Source organism: Panthera uncia (assembly GCF_023721935.1).
Source record: "Panthera uncia isolate 11264 chromosome C1 unlocalized genomic scaffold, Puncia_PCG_1.0 HiC_scaffold_4, whole genome shotgun sequence".
Taxonomy (NCBI): domain Eukaryota; kingdom Metazoa; phylum Chordata; class Mammalia; order Carnivora; family Felidae; genus Panthera; species Panthera uncia.
This window is the reverse complement of record NW_026057585.1, coordinates 27,647,884-27,665,217: the sequence shown is the minus strand read 5'-3', so window position 1 is coordinate 27,665,217 and position 17,334 is coordinate 27,647,884. Positions and strand designations below refer to the sequence as shown.

The following is a 17,334-nucleotide window of genomic DNA, read 5'->3' as shown; positions in this document are numbered from 1 at the left end:
GTATATATATATATACACTCTCTTCTTTCCCTTTATGTGCACACACACACACACACACACACATGCATGCATGTGCACACATACAGGCCCAGATAAGTTCTATCAAATACTCAAGGAACATATAATCTCAATCTTCCATAAATTGTTCCAGAAAACAAAAAAAAAGGAAATGCTGCCCTATTCATTTTGAAATGAGTTAAACCTTGATATCAAAACCACATATGGGTAGTATAAGGAAGAAAGATTAAGCCAGTTTCACCAATAAGCATAAATGCAAAAATCCTAAATAAAATTCAGCAAACCAGGGGCTCAGGTCATGATCCCGGGGTTGTGGGATCGAGCCCCACATCAGGCTCCATGGGATGCTTAAGATTCTCTGTCTCTTTCTGTCTCTCTCTTTCTCCATCTTCCCCTCTCCCATGCTCGCACTCTCTCTTTCTAAAATTAAAAAGATACAGTTCACAAACCAAATCAGTAATGTAGTTTTTCAAAAATAACCAAGTCTCAACCTCTTCCCCGCCCCAGCAATGAAAGGATAGTTTAACACTAGAACATCTATAAATGTCATTCACCACATTGACAAAGTAAAGAATAAAACCCATCAGATTTAGAAATAACACACTTTTCTCAACAGATGCCCCAAAATTATATAATAAAATTAAATGCCCAGGCATACAAGCAGAAATTCTTACCAAATAGAAATTATTAACCCAATTTTTAAAAAGTTGTCTACCAAAACCTACCCAAAATAGCACACTAAATTGTGAAAAATTAAAAGCATTTCCCTGGAAGTCAGAAATAAAACAAGGATGCCTCTTATTCTGCCCCTGTTCAATGCAGCCTTGTCTACTGCAGCAAGTCAAGAAGAGTATGTTAGAAAGGCCAAACAAAGCTACAATTGTTTGCATATTTTATGACTGTCTTACATAGAATATCTGAAATAATCTACAATAAACTAAAAAGAAGGTTCAGCAAAGTTACAGGATACAAGATCAATATACAAAAAAATAATAATTTTGTTCCCACACACCAGCAGCAGATAGTTAGGAAATGCAGTTTTAAAAAATAATTATAAGAGCAATGAACCAAAAAAAGAGGAAATTATGACAAAATTAAATGTTATTAAAAGACACAAAAGAAGACCTAAATGAATGAGTAATATACCTTCCTTATTTTTGGATAGGAAGAATCAATATCAAAAAGATTTCCATTCCCAATTAAATAATAAATATAGTACAAATAAAAAAATCCAACATAGTTTTTCACAAGCAAGAGCAAACAGCCAAAGATAGCCAAGCTATTCCTGATGAGAACAAAACAGGTCAGAGGGAAACCTTTCCTACTAGTTACTAAGAGTTTATTTTAGGTTTAATTAAGATACTATGGCTTTGGCATACAGATAGATAAAATGACCAATGGAACAAATTAGGAAGCCCAAAGACAGAACCATACAGAAATAGAAACTTGATATATGACAGAGGTGGCTTTATGTTTCAAGGGAAAAGGATGTAATCCGCAATAAATAATGTTGGAGTAATTGGTTATCTGTGTGGGCAATAAAAATTTTAGTTAGATTCTATTTCATATCATAACATATAAGTAGATTAAAAAGCTAATGTTATCAGAGAGGGAGACAAACCATAAGAGACTCTTAAATACAGAGAACAAACTGAGGGTTGCTGGAGGGGAGGGGGATGGGGAGGTGGGCTAAATGGATGATGGGCATTAAAGAGGGCATTTGTTGGGATGAACAGTGGGTGTCATGTGTAAGTGATGAATCACTAAATTCTATCCCTGAAATCATTATTACACTATATGTTAACTAATTTGAATTTAAATTTTAAAAATAAAGAAAAAAAGCTAATTTTATAAGTAAATATTTTAATGTTTTTAGAAAACATAGGGAATGAGCTTATGAACACCAATCAGGGAAGAATTTCTGAATTAGGATATAAAAAGCATAAAACACAAACCAAAGACTGATATATTTGAGTACATTAACACAAAAAACAAGCAAATCCTCCCTTCCACCAAAACAAAAAGGCAAGCTATAGACTGGGACATGTGGGCAACACATTTAACGGAACAATGACTATTTAGAATATATTTTAAAATATAAATTGATATAAAGCAAACAACCCAACCAAAAATGGACAAAGAACATGAAAAGTCATCTCACAGGAAAGGAAACCTGTCAGACCAATAAACTTATGAAAGGATGCTCAACCTCACTAAGAATCAGGAAATGCAAATTACAATAACACTTCACATCCATCCGATTGGCAAACATTTTTAAAGTCTGACAAGATCAACTGTTCGTAAGGTGCGGAGAAACAGGAATTTTCCTACACTGTTGGTGGGAATGTAAATTGGTATAACCACTTTGGAGAGTAACTTGGTAATATCCATCATTTCCACTCTCCCAGGAATATACCCTAAAGAATCTCGCTCACAAGGAGATATGTGAAAGATTGTTTACTTCAGAATTATCTGTTAAGAGAGAAAATTGGAAATAACTAAAACTCTCCCAACAGGAGAATACAAAAATAATCACCAAGTATTCATACAACAGAATTCTTTATGCAGCATTTAAAGAAATGAAGAATACTGCATGTACCAAATGGACAAATCTCAAAAATAAAATATAGAGAAAAAAAAAAAGTAAGGTGCAGAAGGATACATACACTATGATACCATTTATATTAAGTTAAAACATGCTAAGTAGTATTACATATAGTTTATGGTAATATATATAAATAAAGGTATAAAAATAGTCATGGCAATGATATGTACCAACTTTGGTAAACTGGATGCCTCTGAGGAGAGAAGAAAGGGAATGGTGTTAAGGAGGAATATATTCCAGAGGATATTCAACCATGTCTGTAATATTTTATTTTAAAAATAAAACCCAAAGTAAATATGGCAGAATTATGTTTATTATATTATTTATAATTTCCCATATGTTAAAATGCTTTATTTAGGGGCGCCTGGGTGGCTCAGTCAGTTAAGCGTCCGACTTCAGCTCAGGTCATGATCTCACGGTCCGTGAGTTCAAGCCCCGCGTCAGGCTCTGTGCTGACAGCTCGGAGCCTGGATCCTGTTTCAGATTCTGTGTCTCCCTCTCTCTCTGCCCCTCCCCTGTTCACGCTCTTTCTCTCTCTGTCTCAAAAATAAATAAATGTTAAAAAAAAATTTTTTTTAATGCTTTATTTAAAAAGTGAATAACTTTGGGGTGCCTGGTGGCTCAGTCAGTTAAGTGTCCCACTTTGGCTCAGGTCATGATCTCATGGCTTGTGAGTTCCTGCCCCGCATCGGGCTCTGTGCTGACAGTTCAGAGCCTGGAATCCGCTTTGGATTCTGTGTCTCCCTCTCTCTCTGCCCCTCCCCCGTTCATGCTCTGTCTCTCTCTGTCCCAAAAATAAATAAAAATAAATAAAAATTAAAAAAATTAAAAAGTGAATAACTTCAAAGTAAAACTTCAGGATCTTAATTACTGATGAAATCCTGATAAATACTAAAATTTCAATAAAACTTAACCATAAAAATTGTCAAAATTCTCATTGTAAAATATAAATATTTCAGTTTTATGTGTCCATATTACAAGTAAATATGAGCTATCTAGACATAAATTGTAAATTCCCCTGATCACAGGGTTAAAAATATAAAAATATAAATATACACACACGTGGGTAAAGATTGGAAAGCAACACTGAAAATAAACTACGCATAACCTTCCAAGCTAGAAGGGTTTGGGGTGACACTTAACTTTTTTATTAAAAAGTTTTTTAATTTAACAAATGGAATGTTGCTAAAATAAAACCTTTTTAAAAAAACTTTTTACTGTAAAAATAATATAGCAGCAGAGATTTAAACAAATAGTTCTCTAGAAGTGTACAGTACAAAGTCACATCCTTTTAGGCCTTCCTCTAAATTCTTTTCTTTCTGTTAAACGACCAGGTTATAAAACAGGCACACAACAAAATGATGTGGGTCAAATCACTATTGCCACCCAATTTTCAAGGGCAATGGCAGTCAAGAATTCGTCTGGGAGAGATACTTTGCTATGCCTTTAATTAAGGTGGGGCTTTTAAAACTCAATTGTTCCATTCGTGTCTCAAATCAATCAGATGAAATTCACCTTTTAGGTGGCCTGAATCCTGATAGCTAGGCACACTTGATAGGTAATTTAATCATCTCTGGTGTAGACGAACGCAACCTGAAATTCGCTAGTGAAAGAGTTGGTCTTCTCTGAGATAGCTGTGCTTTTCCACTTTTATGCAAGAGCTGAGCTTCACCAACTGGCTAGCTGGAGGCGTTATTAAAAATTTAGTGAAAGAAACAAAGGTGTGCTCTGGTGTCTCTTGTTACCCTTTCTACTGTTACTCCAGCAGACAAAAGGCATAGAGCCTGCCTCATGAATAATGTGACATGGAATATTCACAATCTATTTTTAATGGAGGCAAGTAATAACATTAAGAGAGATATTTGCAATCTTCAAATTTCACACAGTAACAGGCGCAGTAATTTGTTTTGATTCTGAACTGAGGATATCAAGATATATTTTTTTCTTAAAAAGGCGTACTGTTAACATCAAAATTACAACTTCTCATTTATAGCAAAAACAAGGATTATGAAAATGGCCCCAGAGTTCTAAATGTCATCAGAGAAGGACAGGACAGATAACTAGATTTCAATCAGTCTACTTACCTCTTGACGCCAACTTCTTTACTTTTCAAACCAGTTGGAAATAATCAACCAGTATGCACAGTGAATTCTGTGCGAAGGACATTTTGTGATCTTTATTCCCTGGGAGTTTTGTTTCCCAGGACACTAGGAAGAGGTTTCTGGATGCTGTAACTGTTCAACCATCAGTTCTGGAAAATTATCTTCAACTGCATTATAAACAAATGTAAATTTTGAATGAGAGTAAACTGACATGGAAAGACATGGTGTTGAAAACCAACCAAGCACAGCCAAGGACTGAGATTTAGAGAGACTGGAGAAAAGCAGTCTTGCCCCCTTACCCACCAACTCAGAGAGTGTCCTATGTGTTCAATTGTTTTCCTAAAGTTTCAAGCAATTTATCTTTCCATTGTGCTCTAGAAAGCAGAGCTGGTCAGAGTTAAGCAGAATTTTATTTTCTCTGCTTATTTACCTACTACCTCAGCAAATACCTACTGATCTCCTATTGGTGTGACAGGCACTGTTCTGGGAGCTGAAGATTCAGCAGTGACAAAATAAATAAAGCTCCATAGGACACTGTGCTCACTGCTGTACCCCCACCACCTAGAACAGTGCCAGGCACATACTAGGCTCTCAATCGGTATGTGTGAAATTGATTTGAATCGAAATGCACAATCTACTGGTGGTCACCACAGGCCATGCATACCTTGGCTGAGAGATGTTAGAATGAGCACAGGTAGTTGGAATTTAGGCCAGGACCTTATTCTAGTTTCATTTTGTTAAGGACTGATTCATGCAAGAAATTCCCACAGGTGGGATAGAGCCAGAAATAATTCAAATTCCAATTTTACTACCTCTCCCCTGATGCATCTTTATATTTAGACTTGCAGTAGATGAGGCAACTAACCAATATCACACACTTTCTATCCCCTCCAGTCTCCACAGAATCAAAGCAGTCAGGGTTGGATTAGGATGACAGAACCATATCCCCATTTTATGGTCAAGGAAACTGGAATCAGGAAGGCCAAAGGAGTTGCCTACGTCACACAGCATGTTGGTGACAGAGCTGTGACTAAGACTCAATTTCTGGACCCAAGGCCTGTGATTTCTTTATTCATATGGGAGCCTTCTGACCTATAAACAAAACAAAACACAAAAAACAAACAAACAAAAACAACCCTGAGGTCCTCAGAAGGATCTATGTACATGGGGACCATCAGGGACTCTCTAAGACAAGAGCTTAGTTTTGTATACCTAGTTTTTCTGTTAAGAAAGAAGGATTTTTGAGGTATAGAAGGGAAAAGCATACGAAAATCAGAGCAATTGGATCTTACTCTCTTCTGGATATTGGCTCGTCTGCTTTACTTTTAATACCTCACTATAGCTTCTTGAGGACCAACTCCCACTGTGGACTAAAACAAGTCTTTTCCAAATTCCCTACCTAAATGAAAAGCCATAGGTAAGAGTCTCAATACTTTATTAACTTAAAACATCACTCTAATAAATATGTATTAACAAACAAAATGCACTCCAGAAGATCTAAAAACATTTACAAACCTCATCAACGTAAAAATACCACTTTGTGTCCTTCTAGTACACACGGAAGATCATTTCACATGCCTGCTAGCTTAGACATCTTAAAAATATCAGTGTAACAATCAAAAACTGAATATACACACAAATCTTGGAAGTATCTGTTCAGCCTTTTTTGTTTGTTTATGCTTGATAAAATCCAAATGTGTCAGAAAAGAAGGTTCAAGATTCTATTTGTCTTCTCCGAATTCCTTTGGAGGGAAAAATCAGACCCAGCCACTCGGAGGTGCAACTGTTAGCTTTTGAAGGGCAGGGGCAAGGACCATACCTTTAATCTCTGGCTCCCTGATACCTAGGCCTGCAGCCTGTGGTCAATAAACACTTGCTGAGTGAACAGATGGTTTGTTGTCCAGAGGTGCTGCTCTGATGAAGTCTTCACAAGCCTCCTGCAGGAAGGACTCTCCTCTCCTCTCACCACCAAGTGATTTTTTTTCTTCTGCTCCCTCTTGAAACAGGCTGGGGGCGCCTGGGTGGCTCGGTCGGTTGGGCGGCCGACTTTGGCTCAGGTCATGATTTCGCGGTCCGTGAGTTCGAGCCCCGCGTCGGGCTCTGTGTTGACAGCTCAGAGCCTGGAGCCTGTTTCAGATTCTGTGTCTCCCTCTCTCTGACCCTCCCCCGATCATGCTCAGTCTCTGTCTCGGGAATAGATTAATGTTAAAAAAAAAAAAATTTAAAAAAAATGAAACAGGCTGGACAGCGTATTTTGTCATTTCAAAAGTATGAAACTCCTTCCCCAAATCAGTTTCTGAACCATTCTTCAAGTGGGAGAATTGATTCTTCCAAGATTTACAGGCAGCACCCAATAGAAAGGGGTTAACAGACTCCCCAGAAAGAAAAAAAAAAGTAACACTCATTTTTCATTCTAGATAAAAACATTAGCACGTGTCAACCTTGTAAATGGTGATTCCTCCTCTTCCACACAAGTATCTGGGGTAGGTCAGGAGGAGGGAAGAAACCTGAAGGGTTTTCCTGTCTGTGGAGCAGGGCTGGGAATGAGAACTGCAGAGCCCAGGATTTTATCTGAGCCCCTCTTGACTTTTGAGTCTTCCTTCCGGTGTGGGGGACCCTATTCGGCATGTTCACAGCCCAGTAAGTTACTTGGTTCCCGCTCTGGGCTGAACTTTGTAAAGGTAATTTATACCCTCTTGCAGTTCCAGGAAGTAAGGTGGAGGGGCTCACCCTGCTGGGATCTTCGGACTGGCTCCGAGGGCCTGAAATGTCGGAAGTGAATGATAGCAAGTGGGGAGGCTGCCCTCCGTAGTGTTGTGTAATTGCTTGCTGCTTGCAGCCAGCCAGGGCCCTCATTTGAGCCCATGCTGTGTCTCCCGGTGCCGCCTGAGGTCCACCTTCCTCTGGAAGCCCTTCCCACAAAGGTCACAGCCAAAGGGTTTGAAGCCTGTGTGCTTGCGGCTGTGGGTGATGAGGTTGGAGCTCTGGCTGAATGCCTTCCCACACACCTGGCATTTGTGGGGCTTCTCACCTGCAGGGATGGAGGAGGGGAGGAAAGGAAGTATGAGTCTATGATAAAGCTAGAGGGGACTCACTGTGACCCACATGCTCTTAGCAGCAGCTGGCTGCAACGCAGTCTGAGGCCTTTAAGTGACTTGGAGGGTGACGTGTTGCAACTCAAGTCCTGGGAAGTCATGGGTGCACCAGGTGAAAGGGAGACTTTCTGAGTGGGGGTTCCCAGCAAAAGGCCTCAAACCGTTTCCTGCTAAACGGAAACAGAGCAAAGGCCACGTGCCCAGACTCACAGCTGAATCCACCCTGGCAAGGCACCCCTGACTTTAGAAGCAGAGAGCTCCCAGAGCAGATGTTCAATGTGGGGGTGGGGGCCTGTCCTTCAAACCATGTGACTCTGTTCTTATTCAGAGGAAGTTTTCAAATCTGAGTTTCCAAGTGGGCGTTGGTTTGTGTGGACCAGTGAGCCTGTCTTCTTTCTTGCTCTTGAAGGACAATAGAATGTATGTGAAGCACAGACATTTCTCAAAGTCGTATTTTTAAAATCCACATTTGGGTCACGAAGTATTTCTCAAGATGGCTGATCCTTCTATCTTGATTTTACTTTCTTTTTATAAGGATTCTTTATATCCTAGCAAATCTTCACCACAGATTAATAAATAACAAATAAAAAATGTTTGGTCTTTCCCCCCAAACCATGTGCTGTTTAACATTTGTGTAAATGGCATGCATTTTCACATAGCTTCAGCATGGCATTATAGTCAGGGCTTGGTCTTGGAAAAGTGCAACAATAGATGAAGTTTGTTTTTGAAGAGACTTCTATCCCTCTTGCTGTGCCCCTTTCTGTCTTCATGGTTCAGATTTCCTTGATAAGGAAGCACCCATCAAAACTTACCCTATCCCTTTAGGGTCAAACAAATCTGAGAAACAAATTCTAGCTAAGATGTAAATGTTTGATAAGGACTTAATGTTTCATTCAGTCAAGATACTAGTTGCATTTTGGTAAGTGTTTTAAATACTTTTACTCAAAAGGAGTGAGTTACATGGAAATTTCAGACAAGGGATCACGATTAAAATAGGATATTTTTCTGGGTTTTCTGATGGGGGCATCTACACTGCCCAAACATATTTATAAACATCAATGGTCGGTGTTTGGAACACACTGGAATTTGTTTTAAATCAGTATTCATATTCTAGAATAGAACAGCCAGAATTCTGGGTCCCTTGTAAGTGTATTATTTACTATTAAAGAGACTGCACCTGGCATTAAAACTGCCACCTATACACAATCAAAATGTTGCAGAAAGAGTCCAAGATTGGAAGCCAGAGCATTCCATGGCCTCAAGATTTACTCTTAGCCTGGCCTGTGCTAAATCATTGCATCACCCTGAGTTTCAGGATGGCAAGACTACTTTATGGGGTGGCAGTAAGGATCAAAAGAAGGGCTAGATTTGAAAGCAATTTGTAAATAACAAAGTATTATAATAGGTAAAGAATTATCATTGTTATGGCATGAACTTGCTGAAATTTTGAAAAGAGCAATAAGTAAATAGAAGTTTTCTACATCTACCAACCTTCATGACTCTGAAAATACAGTAAACAGTGGTCAAGATAATAGATATTTGAAATCAGGCAGACCTGAATTTAAGTCCTGGCCCTGCCACTTGCTATTGGGGCCCTGGACAGGTTACCTAATCTTTCTGTGCCTCACTTTCCTCATCTCTAAGATGGAGATATGGAATAGTCTCTACCTCCCAGAGTTTTTGTGAGTATAAAATGAGACGATGCATTTAAAAAGTGCTTAGCAGACAGCTCAGTAATATTTACCATTGTTTTTTCCCTCCTCAATCAGGATAAGCTCTTAGATTACAAAAAAAAAAAAAAAAAAAAAAAAAAAAAAAAATGCAGCCAAAAGGCCACACATAAGTCCCTCCCCTAAAAGGCTGGGTGGGAGCTCTGCAGAAAGTCCTCAATCTCTGGAGCTTCACATCTTACCCTGCTCTGAGCAGTTGGAGCAGCAGTTAAACTGCTGGAGGAAAATAGTCTTTGCAAGGATAAAGAGCCTGAGGCTGATCAGTTTAGTGGTTCTTGGGATGCAACCCCAAATCAAGGCCCCTTTGGGGGAGAACGTTGTTTGTAAACAAACTTAAGAGAATCTGCCTGCTTGTTTTCTTGCATACACTGCAGTGATTAACTGCAGTCAATCTGGAAGGTACCGCTCATTCTGCAGCCAGAATATCACAGGAAAGGTGAATTGTATTGGTGGGAAGAACAATGCTCCCCCACTCCAGCCCTCACCAGGTGTTTTTCTACAAGCCAACGGCCTTCAGCTTACCAGTGTGAATGAAGGTGTGTTTCTTCATGTCTGACTTTTGGTGGAACCTCTTGCCACAGTACTGACAAGGGTAGGGCCGGGTGTCTGAATGGATAAGCAAGTGTGTGGACAGCGTAGATGACCTCTTGAAGCTCTTGCCACAGATCTTACAGTCAAAGCTTCGTTCCTGTGGATAGAAAAATGTGGCATTCCTACTGCAGGCATCTAGGCTGCCATCCTCCTCACCACTAACCCAACCATGAAGTCCCCAGAGCCAGGGCTCTCCTTTTCTTCGGGCTCCCCTTCCACTTAGCCTGCCCCATCATTCTCTCTCCCCGGATTGATTTCCAATCTCTACCTCCTCCACCCCAACCTCTTCCCCTTTTAACACTTTTTCTACCCACTTTTCACCCACAACCCTCCACACCCCATGGCAAAAATGTATCCCCACCCTGCTTTTTTGACACCCATTTACAAACACTTCTCCACCCTCCTCAACAGGAGGCTTAGATCTCAGTCAGTTGAGACCACTGCCCCCTCTGGCCAATGTTGAGAGAGATGGAAGAATACTGCTCTTTAGTAAGTCTGTAGGTGAGCATTCTCTTGTCATAGTTACTTGTATACTTAATTGCTTATCTACTCTCTGTCACTGAGCTAAGCTGAAAAATTCTGTGGGGGCATCCTGTCTGGGACCTGATGTGTTACAGGATTCTCACGTGCCTAGCAACTGGAAGTTGGACAACAAATATTAATAAAGGAATGAATGAAAGAACAGCAGGAAAAATATGCTGCTGGATACTCTAAATGAGCTGACATCCCTTTTTTTCATTTGGGAGGGATCAATGCTGATTAAGTGACAACCATTTGGTGATAAGAAGCGAGGCAAAAAACAAACAAACAAACAAAACCCAGAGCTAATAAATCTGATATATCCGCAGCAAGAGTGCATACAAACCCTCCTCAAACCCAAAGTAATGATCAGGATCACCCTCTGGAGGCTTACAATGATGTGACACCAAACTCTAGGGCTGCCTGGAAGCCAGAGCCGGCCACCTTTCCCTACACACCTACATCCGGGCAGAGTGCCTCGGTGGAGGAGACTGAGGGCAGTCCGGGGACGTCCAAGGGAAAAGATGCCAAGCGGAGAGTGGCCGGTACTGCACTGAGAAGCGGAACATCCCCGAAAGTGAACCTGAGCAGGGCCGCGCGCGGCCTCGCGCCCCGCGCTTACCTGCGAGTGCACGGCTTTGTGCTGCTCCAGGCTCACCGCGTGCCCGAAGGTCTTGCCGCACATCTCGCACGCAAAGGGTCTCGTGCCGCTGTGGGACCTGCGCACGTGCACCTCGAGCCCGTGCGGCGTGGAGAACACCTGAGGCGGGTGGGGCCGGGGAGAAGGCCGCTGAGAGGGGCCGAGGGGCGCGGGCCAGGGGCGGGGGCGTGGGGCCAACTAAGCCAAGCGCGCGGGAGCCTCACCTTGCTGCACTTGATGCACTTGTAGGAGTCGCCGCCCAGCAGCAAGCGGGTGCACAGCAGCTCCGACTCCACCTTGACGCCGGCGCCCTTGTCCGCGTGCAGCCCGTGGCCGCGCTCAGAGTACAGCCCGCCGGCCGCCGCCGTCGGCCGCTCGTACAGCCCTGCCGCCGGGGGCCCGAAGTCGCCGTAGAGCCCCAGGCCCGCGCCGCCGGCAGCGCCACCTCCTGCGCTGCCTCCCCCGGGCGCCCCGGCCCCTGCGCCGCCCGCAGCCCGCTCCGGGCCGTAGAGCGCCGCGGGGTGGCCTGGCTCCGGGGCGCGCTCGCAGAAGAGGCCCAGGCCCGCGCCGCGCTCCAGGGCCGCGCACGGCCGGTAACTGTGCACCAAGTGCCGCAGGTCAGAACCCGCTAGGCCGCTCCACGAGTATGGCTTGAAGGGCAGGGGGAAGGGTTGGGCTTCGTCCAGCGACGGGCACACCGACTTCTCTGAGGCTGTGGAGGCACAAGGGGGCGTCCGGTCAGGCTTCAGACGGCGGGGCGGAGGCCGCCCAGCGGCATCTGCCAGCTGCCCAGCACTGGTGGAGTACTCCGTGCACCAGGCGCCGCGGTAGGTGCCCTGACGCCCCCCGAGTAAAACGCGGACCGGGTCTTGGGACCTCGAGGATCACTGCAGGCGGCAGGGCAGCAAACGGATAATTAAAATGGCATCGGTCGAGGAGATGGGTAAATTTAGTGCCAGGGCAGCGGAAACGCACGACGTTAGGAGGGTCTTTTCTGGTGGGACCGGAGCAACTCGCGGTGCCACGAAAACAAGCGCGCCACGCCGTCTGCGCTGATAACTACTCTGAGCTGAGCTGAGCAGGAGAAGGCGGCCCCCCTTAGGGCCCGACAGCGCTCCTGCGCAGACTGCCCAGCGCCCAGCGCCAGCACTCTCCCGGCCCCTACAGATTCCCACTCGTCTTTTTTCTTTCCGGGATCGATAAGGAAGGAGGGAGAGGACAAACAAAATGCAGCCCGGCCTACCGAAGACATCTGTCTGGGAAAAAAACGGGGAAGTATTAACATTCCTAACAGTTCCTTCAATACCCAGTGCAAGTTGCAAAGGGACAGCGGGAGAAGGTTTGGAGCTTGAAATGCCTGCCACAATACTCCCCATTCTCATTCTTGTCATTGCTTGATGGTGAAAAAACTCCACATTTCTCAGAGAAGAATTGACAAGGTTTAGCCACCATCTGCCAGTGCCATAGCTTTCCCACATTCGAGGCCTCTGTGCCGCTGCCCAACGTGAATTCTGCTAAAACCAGACACCCAACGTATCCTTTCCCTATTTGCATACGGATTTACAAATCTGTTCCCACACTGCACACTCCAGGCTAGCGGCTTTAATGAGAGGATGCACCCCAAGATTCCCGCGGAGAGATTGCGGCGGCATCCCTTCTTGGAGGTTGGTGTCCTGCACAGCCATGAAGAATCATCGGGTTGCAGGCTCCCAGACACATTCGCTGCAGCCATGGCTTTAACCAGGTCAACGCACTGAGGAATGGGGTTGGGACTATCTTTTAAAACTAGTAAAGGCAATCTGGAAATAACAGGCACTTGGCAGAATGCAGCTAATGTGTGTTCTCCTTCCCTGATCAGAACCCACGACTCGCTCCCACCCAAAGTGCACAAAACTTTGCGCAAAACTCCATTGCTGTCTGGAAATGTAGCCAACCGACTGGTCTCTAAGGCTGGGCCGGCCAACCCCGCCGAACGAAAAATCAAACAGGCCCCCAATCCGCGCCTGCAAAAACTCAGAGGAGGGCAGAGATTTTCGTCCCGACCCGTCCCTCCCGCTTAGCGCCCAGCTCTGCCAGGCCCGATGCTTGCGGGAGCCAGAGGAATTTTTAAAGACTGCCCAGGTTTCCGTTTGAGACTCCAGCGTCTGGATTTGGGGATCCTAGCTCTTTCTAAGCAGTCAACTGATCAGAAAACGAAATGTCGAGGTTGCTGCCTGTCGAGACGACTCATTTATTTTCTCTCACCCACCATCTCCGCCAAACGAACGTTAGAGATTAACAACCCGGGTCCCGCCGCCTCGGATCCAAGCAACAGACCCCGCAAACAGGCTGACGCAGTCCCAGAAAAGCCAGATGCCTCCCCTACCGGCTCCTTACCCCACGAACAAGCGCTCTCCTGTCGGAAAGACCCTCCGCCATCCATTTAGCATCTCTGAACCCAAAGCTGAGTTAGTTTACTTTTCACCGTGGGAACCCTGCTGCTCCGGCCCCAGAGCTCCCAACCGGCTCCTACCTGGAGACACAGAGGGCGACGGAGGCCTCCAGAAATCCTCAAACTCTGAGCTCCGGTCGCAGACGCTGCCCTCACAGCTGCCCGGAGATGCGGAGGCTCTGTCAGGGGCCTCAGTCATCTGTGAGTCGGGGGACAAACGACCCCGGGTCTCTGTCTTCGCCCCTCCTGCGCTCGAGGTGCTGTCTGCGGAGAGGAGGCAGGATAGGAGCTCAGGCTGAGCCCTGAATGGGGCCAATGGTTCTGAAGTGGCGCCTCCCCAACCCGTGGCACCCGGGCGTCCTCTTTTTTTCCCAGACCTGGCCGGGAACCCTTCCGGATCCGAGGACCGGAGCAAAGAGGCCGTGGCACCTAGGCGACGAGGCCGGAAGGGACCCGGACGGTTGGAAACAAAAAAGGCAGCAAAGGAGGCTTCAGGGTCGCCCTTCCCGGCTCCTTTGGGGATGGTGTGTCAGGGCGCACGATCTACGTCCCTGGGAGCAGCCCCTCCCGGTCCGCGCGCGCCCCGCACCTGCTCCGCCTGGCGCCAGTACGTTCTCCAGGCGGAGGGAATAGTCGGGTCCCGGGGAGCGCGGCTGGTGGTAACTGTGAGCCTTCTTGCTCTTGACAAGGAACGAACGCGGCATGGTGGTCCGGCGCGCTCCCCACTCCGCTGCCTGGAGCCGCCGTCAGCCCACTGTTACTTCGAGTTCTTGCTCTGCCCCAGTCAGGCGGAGACCTGCGAAAGGAAAAGAACCCGGTGGAAACGCGGGTCCGCACGCTCCTGGGCCGGGGACTGGGGAGCCGGGTGGAAAGAGAGCTTCAGCCGGGGAGGAGCGAGGGAGGCCTGCGGGAGGAGGGGCTTGGCCCCGCTGCGCCGCGCTCACCAGGTGGCACTCGGACAGGTGGCGCGAGCCCGCCGCCGCCGCCACAGCTCAGCGGTAAAACCCGTCCCGGGGCTGAGGCTCAGGCCTCTTCCTTCTGTTCGGCCCACACCCCTTGGCCCCTCCCCTTTCCTAGCAAAACTCGCTCCGTCAAACTCTCCGGAGAGCCGATGTCCCCAACTGGCCAGTTACCCCAACTCGACCACTCATTTGCCTGCCTGGCCTAGTTTTCGGGCTGGGGAGTAGAGCAGCGACGGGCTGATCACTCCAGGGCCGAGGAATCGGGGACCAGGAAGGGGCTACAAGCCAAGCACTCCAAGAACCCGCTACAAACCGGAGGCGGGTGGTGGGAGAGGAGGGGCGCACTAGGCTGGCCGAGCAGAGGTTGGGAGAGAGCAGCAGAGGGGCTGAGAGCAGCAGAGGCTGGAGAAGGAAGGCAGAAGAGAAGAGGAACAGGAAGGTGGCGGGAGGGGAGATGGCAGAGGACTGACCCCGGCCCCGGGTGGAACTCGCATACCCGTGATCTCCCTCGCTCCTCACTCGTGCCTCAAGCGAGGAAAAGGTTGGCCTGGAGACCCGAGTGCGGCGGGGGCAAGCAGGGTCTGGGGCGAGACCTAACCTCGGAAACCAAGTCCTGGGAAAAGCATTTTTCGTTCTGCTCACCGAAAACCTTGCCTAGGGGAAGTCGAGCCCGACTTGTGCGCGATGGCTGTGAACTGCCCGGCGTCTGTAGTCCGCGGAGAAACAACAGATTATACAACGCGGAGAGTGCAGGGTGCGCTGCCACGGCCAGTGCGCGGGGTCCAGGCGCGGGCCTGGGAGGGAGCTAGCTGCCCGCCGCGCCGCTCTCATTAACCCCCAATCAGTTCACCTAATCCCGGGGTCGAAACCTGAGCCCGGCGGTGAGGCGGGGCAGAGCCTCCAGCTCCGCTTGGGGCTGCTCGGGGGCGGAACCAGGCAGGCAAGGAGGTCTAGGGAACTCGAAATTTGCCTTCCTCTCGGAGTGAAGGCGATGGGCGCCGCGTTCACCTGGGAGCTGCAGGCTCTTGGGGGTACAGCAGCTCTCCATGGTCTAGGCTAGTTCAGTAACAAGGGTGCTGGCGGACCACAGGCGGGGACAAGGATCTCGTCCTTGGCCTTCGCGCGTCTTAGGCTGCCAGACTAGGAGCTACGCGGCTCTCAGAGCAGGATGCAGGACAATAAGACTACCTGTTGGCGCTCCGAGCTGAAAACGAGTTCTCAGGGACTCGTTCCCTAGAGGGCATCCCACGTCCCACTGTGGAGTGGGGACAGGCTTGGGAGAAGAGTCGTCTGGGACGTCTATCGGAATCCCAAGGGACCTTTCCGGAGTCCTAAGAGCCAGAAGGCCCCTGGGAGTGAGGGTGCCACCCGCCACGGTCTGAGTCCACCCCTAGGATCGGGACTTCAGGAGGCTTGGGGGTGCTGGGGCTGCCCTAGGGCGCAGTCCTGCCACCACAGTTTTCCCTGGGCCTCTGGGTGAGCCGCCACTTCGGCCTTATAGACACCACAAACGCAAAAACGAATTCCTTAGGCAGCCATGAAACTCAGAGGTAAAGGAAAAATGGGGCGAAACGGTCTTGAGGGCCCTGCTGAGGCTTGGGTCTGCGTCGGCGCGAGGTCGGTCGGAGGAGGTGGGGAGGCAGGCGGAATTGTCAGCGCGGGCGCAGAGCTTGCGCCGGCTGGGACCGCGCGGGATGAGGCGAGCACAGAGGCGGCCTCTCCACCCAGGCGGAGCCCCGCTCCTCTCTCGCATGCCGGGTTGGCCCTACCCGACCCTGGGAGAGTGGAGTGGGTTGGGTAGTAGGGACGAGGGCTGAGCGCGTGGGAAGGCGACCTCGCGCAGCAGCTGGCGGCGGGAGGGCGGGGCGGCCCCCTGAGCGCACGCGGGCCAGGGCCTCTCTTCACCGTCTGGGCCTGGGAAGGCGGGAGTGGAGGCACGGAGGGGCAGCCTCCTGATCGCAGTTGCCACCGCCTCCCCACCAGATGTTTCCTTCCCGGATGAATCCTGCTCCCCTGCGCCAAATCCCCTAGGGATAGGGTTCTCGGGGCTCCCGCACAGTGGCCAGCTTCAGGCGGGAACCCGGCAGCGCCCTCTGGTCGCCCCCGCAGTGGCGGTGCCGCGTTAGTCCCCGCGGCCGCCCCCACCAGGGGGGCAGGCGCAGAACTGGCGCAGCGGACCTACCTGCGGGGTCAGGGCACCGGCACTGCGCTCCGAGTTTTCAAACTGAGTTGCTTTCGGGAGAGACTGCGTTGTCTCTCTCTCTCTCTCTCTTTTTTTAATCTCCTTCCGAGCTCAGCCCCCAAAACCACAAGCTTCACTTCCTGAGCGTTAAGGAGTAGCTCTCTTAGTCCTCTCAGACCTGCCCCCCAACCCTCAGTCTGGGCGCGCTCCTTTGCGCAAGGGGCTAGGAGGCGGACCCGGGGCCTGGCCTTTCCAGCCGCCCTCCCAGGAGGTCCTCAGCGTTTTTGCTCTGTGGGGCTGCGGAGGATGGGGAGGCCCGGAGAGCCCAACACCCAGGCACTAGAAATGATTCAAAAGAAAATGAACCATTATTGGCTCTCGGGAGACTTCCGCAGCGAGAAGAAGTCACAGATTCAGGACACAGATTGAGTGGAGCGCCGGGGAGTGGGAGCGCCTAGC

The 17,334-nt window shown here is 48.1% G+C and overlaps 1 protein-coding gene across 3 annotated transcripts; it reads right to left on the bottom strand.

Annotated features, from left to right (window-relative positions):
• Window positions 1–3,623: 3,623 nt before the first annotated feature.
• Window positions 3,624–16,961, bottom strand: GFI1 (growth factor independent 1 transcriptional repressor). Of its 3 annotated transcripts, none has more exons than XM_049618461.1 (7): window positions 16,876–16,961; window positions 14,321–14,527; window positions 13,813–13,995; window positions 11,525–12,012; window positions 11,283–11,420; window positions 10,073–10,238; window positions 3,624–7,756 (listed from the first exon to the last, which is right to left on the bottom strand). In XM_049618461.1, the coding sequence occupies exons 2-7, from the start codon at window positions 14,433–14,435 to the stop codon at window positions 7,578–7,580; spliced, it is 1,269 nt and encodes a 422-aa protein (XP_049474418.1). In that variant the 5' UTR covers window positions 14,436–14,527; window positions 16,876–16,961; the 3' UTR covers window positions 3,624–7,577. The 3 variants fall into 3 exon arrangements, with proteins under 3 accessions (XP_049474418.1, XP_049474419.1, XP_049474420.1); XM_049618462.1 differs by lacking the exon at window positions 16,876–16,961 and adding an exon at window positions 15,336–15,537; XM_049618463.1 differs by lacking the exon at window positions 16,876–16,961 and having other exon boundaries at window positions 14,321–14,823.
• Between the last annotated feature and the right edge of the window lie 373 nt (window positions 16,962–17,334).